Source organism: Chiloscyllium punctatum, chromosome 5 (genome assembly GCF_047496795.1).
Source record: "Chiloscyllium punctatum isolate Juve2018m chromosome 5, sChiPun1.3, whole genome shotgun sequence".
Taxonomy (NCBI): Eukaryota; Metazoa; Chordata; class Chondrichthyes; order Orectolobiformes; family Hemiscylliidae; genus Chiloscyllium; species Chiloscyllium punctatum.
This window is the reverse complement of record NC_092743.1, coordinates 41257451-41263450: the sequence shown is the minus strand read 5'-3', so window position 1 is coordinate 41263450 and position 6000 is coordinate 41257451. Positions and strand designations below refer to the sequence as shown.

The window sequence follows — 6000 nt, the reverse complement described above, 5'->3', positions numbered from 1 at the left end:
GCAGGAAAGATAAAGGCACTAACAATCTAATAATAAGCTAAAAACAGCCTGAACTTGCATTGGAACACCAAGCTGATCAAATGCTAGCAATCATCCTGAACTTGAGGGGAGCAGTTGAGAATTTTGAGACACTGACAGAAGACTTTTATTGCTTTCAAGCAAATGTTGACTGTTTCAATGCATCCAGGCTCAAAGGAACTCCCTGCTGGTCAACCTATTTGTTTTAACCCGGTTGCAAGACTTTTGGTTCTCATGCTAAACATATCTTGCTGAAGTATTATAAATTTTATTTCAAAAATATACTTTATTCATAAAAAAATTATCTTTGTATATATAATGTGGAAGAGCTATTGTTGGACTGGAGTGGACAAAGTTAAAGAACAGTTTGTGACTATGTATATATGCAAAGTTAAAAATCTCACAACACTAGGTTATAGTCCAACAGCAGCAGTGATCCAAACACTGGTGTTTCCAAATAAATCTGTTGGACTACAACTGACATCATGTGATTTTTAACTTCGTATACATACATAGTCACAAACTGTTCTGTTCATTTTCCATCAAAAAGCACAGATGATCTTTATCTGTAAAAAAAACCCCACATCTTTAAACAGGTTACTTTTATTCCAAACACCTTTTGGTCTTCTCAATGCATGCTGCTAAGATTGGATTAATTTTTATATACTTACTTGCACCAAACAGCGTTCTATATTTAATTTAATCTGGTGGTATACCTGGGTGGAACGGCTTTGACATATTTCAACCATAAATTACACTTATTTTAAAAATGCTTTGGAAAAAAGTATGTGCACTAATGCACATGGACATCTGACACCAGCTTGGTGTCTGAACAATTGCTCCAAGCCATTTTTGCTCCAACCTAAAAATGATTTGGACGATGGAGGTGTCAATCCAACATCACCTCACATGCAAAGTGAACACTATTATTTGAGTTAATTCCTCTCTCTGTTTACATCTTACTCCATCTTGCAATGCAGGAAACCCTGTTCCAAGCTTCTCTGCGATCAGCAGGGAACTCCTGCTTCAGGCTGGCCAGTGCCTGAGCACATGAAATGTTATGCTCCATCCACTCCTGACTGAACAATGGCAGGCAAGCACCAGCAGGATAGAAAGGCACAATCATGGCAAAGAAGCTGAGAACAGCCCAAGTTGCTAAAGAGAGGTGACAATGCTGCACTGTCAGAGCATCCATCATTAGGATGAGACATTAAATCAGAACCCTGTATGTCTTCTTGCAGTTTGTTTTTGCAACTTCACTGTTGTGTTCCCTGGGTAAAGGTGACAGATGTAAACCTCATGCAAACTTCCTAACCATAAAGAGAGAGAAAAGAAATGAACACAACCACACGTGCTACCAATAAATTTAAAAAGATTTATTTCAGTACTCAACATCTTTGTTTTCCAATTTTCAAAGGTCAAAACAAAAATTCCACAAGAGAGAGAAAAATATAGCCAGGGTGGCTAAGTACAAAACTCAGCAGCAAACGTATATCACACCATCAGACTGCAATAAATGAACAATCAAAGCAAGGTTGCTGGGGTCACGATTCATGTTGAGGACAGGAAATTTTTTCACTGTTTTCTGTCTTTTTTGTCAAACAAATAACAAATATTTCTTGTAATTATTTCTCTTTTCATATATATATTTATATAAAATACATCAAAGCATGCTAAGCGTTTCATAAGGCAGGGGAAAAACTGTAATTTTTTTAAAAAATGGACACTTTTGCAATTGTTTTACATCATGTTATTCTGTAGTGAGTTTACCTCTGCACTAGCACTTTCCTTGTTGTCATGTTTTGGTGTCCAGTTGTTTTGCACGTTGAGTGAATCTCCATCTTTCGGGCAAGTTTTTAATGATTCTTGAGTTTTATTTTGTCCGTTCACATCATCCTGGAGATAGAAATTTTGTAAAACAAAAATCACACACAGATATATTTACATAGGTAAACATATAGACACATAAGCACACATGCATACTCAGATAGACACACAGGCAAACACACAGGCACAGACATATACAAAAAAAAGGCATGTACACGCACGCGCGCACAAGCACACACACACACATTCAGACACAGATAAATAGACAGATATACACAAACACATAGATGCCCACACAAAGATATCAATACACAAACACACAGATATACACACAGATACAAAAACACATAAAAATACATATAGTGATATAAGTCCAGACACAAATACATGCATAAACATGCACACACACAAATACAGTTGACCAGACATAGACACACATTGAGACAGACGCACAACCACACAGACACAGACAAACACATAAACAAACACAAACATACAGATGTCGCAATAAACATAGACACACAGATGTATGGACATAAATACATCCAAACACATGCACACATACATATACAGGGAAGAAGAACAGAAGAAAAGAATTAAATGTGTTGTTTCTGGAAATGTTGCACAAATGTAGTTTTCCCTCACATCATGTTTGACAGTGAAAAATATCTGCTGCCTATCACAGCACATATGGGAAATTTATAATCCAGGATGGAAAGTGAACAGTTTTCTTTAATGAGAATCCCATAAATTTACATGCAGGTCAATGTAACATTACAACCAATTGTAATGGGTTAATTAATAAAATGGAACGTAGATCTCGCAAGTAACACACATATAGATTTATGGGGTGAATTTGTATTTACAGAATTATATTTGCAGATTCATTCTATTTTTCTCAAAAAATGCAGAACCTGCAAGCAGTAAATACAGGCATCAATCCATATATTTGTAAATTGCACTTTGCAAATAGAACCAGTCTGACTCAAGATTGGGATACAGACAGACTCTAAACTCAGACCTTTAAGGCATTGTCTGAGCTGAGATGTCACCTTTTGTAATAAAACCTTAAATTTTCTTGAGGATGTGACGTAAAAGAAGTTCTGGGATTTACATATCAAAGAACCAAAACAAGCAAATCCATTCTAAAAGATGAAAGACATAACAATCTAGGTTTGTTCACTGTATCATTGTATCCTTGCAATCTTTTGCTATAAATTCTGTGTCTTATGGTTCTGCTTCACAACCACCTGATGAAGAAGCAGTACTTGAAAAGCTAGCGCTTCCAAATAAACCTAGTGGATTATAGCCTGGTGATGTGTGATTTTTAACTTTGTCCACATCAGTCTAACACCAGCACCTCCAAATTAGAGTAGAGATGAGTGTTGGAGGGAGTGGAAACAGAAACAAGAACTTCTCCTCTGCTGAAAAACCACAACACTGCAGGAAGCATTGCCTATGGTGTTGGAGTTAGTTTATTCTTTTTATTATTTGTTTTCTTGTTTTACCCCCACACTACCACCTAACTGCGGTAGTGCTTATATTTTCCCCAGCACCCATGTTGTGTGTCTGCAGGTGTGCGACACAGTGAAAGACAGCAGGTGTACAAATCTTTATTCAATTTCCACCACCAGGAAGAAAGGAAACACCCAAGTGGCCAGTGACAAGCAGTGCCCTTCACATCAAAGGGCAATGCTGCATGATCAAAAAAGTAAAGGGGAGGGCAGGGATTTGTACTTATACTTATAAATGGCTGTATAATGTCCTGCATTGCATTCCAACATGCAAACAAATCAACTTGTGAGCAGAATCTGGAATGGAACCTATTTGCAACCCAGGGACTGACTTAATATATTCATGAGTTGAATGAGGAAAATGAATGTTTTAAAACCAAGTTTATGAATCACAAAAAAAAGGCAGGAAGCCAAGTAGTGAGGATGACGTAAAGTATCTATAGAGGGATATAGACCTGTGTTCCCTCGAACTCTGTTGCTGACTGCACAGGCCTCTGAAACCGAGTGATTTGGAACTGGAAGTCAATGCCATGAATGATGGGCAAACACCGATCACCATGGATAGAAGCTTGGAGTTGTGCGGCTTAGAGGGAATATTGATATTGACTGAAACAAAAACAGAAACTGCTTGAAAAGCTGAGCAGGTCTGGCAACATCTGTGAAGAGAAATCAGAGTTAATGTTTCGGTTTGAGTGATTCTGCCTCAGAACTGATGGTAGCTATGAAAATGTTGGTTCATATGCAGAAGATAGGGTGGAGGGAGGGGAAAGACAAAGGAGTGGAGATCAATCTGGCTAGGAGAATGAATTATTAATGGAGACTGATAGTGGCAAACAATGAGTTGTGTGAAATAGCAGACTAGGTGATAACAAGGCCTGGTTACCTCATAAAAGACCCTGAGCTTTCAGTTGCCTGCCATTCCAACACACCACCCTATTCCCTGAACAACATCTCTGTCTCAGGCTTGCCGCAGTGCTCCAGCAAAGCTCAGTGCAGTCTGGAAGAACAGCACTTCATCTTCCACTCAGAGACCCTGCAGTCTTCTGGAGTTCAATAACTTCAGGGTTTGAGCTGTCCCACGTCTCATACACCAGGCCTTGTTATCACATAGTCTACTGTTATACATAACACATTGTTAGCCACTAACAGTCTTCATTAGCAGTTATTCACCCCCCAGCCAGATCGTTATCCAATATTTTGCCTGTCTAACTGTCCTTTTCTCTCTTTGGGGTCGACCCCACTTATACGTTTACTCCTTACCCCTCCCCCCACTCTACCTGTGCATATAAACCAATATTTGCTTAGCTACTATCAGTTCTGGGGACAAGTCATTCAACCTGTAATTTTAGATTAGATTACTTATGGTGTGGAAACAGGCCCTTCGGCCCAACAAGTCCACACCGACCCACCGAAGCGCAACCCACCCATACCCCTACATTTACCCCTTACCTAACACTACAGGCAATTTAGGATGGCCAATTTACCTGATCTGCACATCTTTGGACTGTGGGAGGAAACCCACACAGACACGGGGAGAACGTGCAAACTCCACACAGTCAGTCGCCTGAGGCGGGAATTGAACCCAGGTCTCTGGCGCTGTGAGGCAGCAGTGCTATCCACTGTGCCACCATGCCACCCACGATCAAAAATTTAACTCTGATTTGTCTCCACAGATGTTGCCAGACCTGCTGAGCTTTTCCAGAAATTTCTGTCTTTATTTCTAAGTTATAGCATGCACAGTTCTTTCAGTTTTTAGTGGTATAGACTGGATATTAAGTGTGTAAAATCTTAGCAGATGGAATATAATGTGGGAAAACATACGTATTGCGTTTGGCAGGAAGAATAGAGGAGCTGAGTATTATTTAAGTGAGGATGAATGCAGAAAGCTGCAGCAAGAGGGATTTGGGACATATATATATGTCCTTGTGCGAAAATCACAAAAAGCGAGTATTCAATTTTAACAGGTAATGGGAATGTAAATGAATATTGACCTTTATTTCAAAGGAAGCAATATATAAAAGTAAGAAATTCTTGCTAAAACTATACAATGCCACAACTGGAATACTGTAATTGGTTTTCGTTGCTCTGTACAAGGAAATATATACTAGCATTGGGGGCAGTCAAGAGAAAGGTCGCTTGGCTGATACTGGATTCAGAGGAAATGTCTTTTGAGGAGAGATTGAGTAGACTGATCTTGTACTCATTGGAATTTAAAAGAATGAGAGGAGATCTTGCTGAAGTATTTAACATCTTCAGGAGGCATAAGAAGATCAATGAGGAGAGTTTGTTTCCACCTATAGAATTCTTTAGGACCAGACAGCATAATCTAAAAGGGCTCACACATTTAAAACAGCAATGAGGAGGAATTTCTTCTCTCAGAGGGTAGTGAATCTGTAGCATTCTTTACCACAGAGGGCTGGAGCACAAATTTCACCTTCATATCTAGCCCTGATGTTTGGTTCCACAGTGTAACAAGAATCTATCTACCTTTTGCTTAAAAAAACCCTGCATCTCCCCCCCGTGATCCTAGTTCTGAGCAATCCCATAAGCAGAAACGTCATTTCCATGTTGACCTTGTCAAAGTAGTTCACAATCTTATACTACTTAATCAAGTCACACCTCATTCTTCTAAACTCCAATG

At 39.1% G+C, this 6000-nt stretch overlaps 1 protein-coding gene across 2 annotated transcripts in view; it reads right to left on the bottom strand.

The window, feature by feature from the left end:
- Positions 1 to 1379: 1379 nt before the first annotated feature.
- LOC140477020 (uncharacterized) overlaps positions 1380 to 6000 on the bottom strand; it is a 110165-nt gene continuing 105544 nt past the window's right edge. The window contains exon 5 of one of the 2 annotated variants that reach the window (XM_072570124.1): positions 1380 to 1914. In XM_072570124.1, the coding sequence (XP_072426225.1) occupies positions 1759 to 1914 (156 nt within the window). In that variant the 3' untranslated portion in view covers positions 1380 to 1758. The remainder of the gene's footprint in view (positions 1915 to 6000) is intronic. The other variant, XM_072570125.1, reaches the window with a different exon arrangement.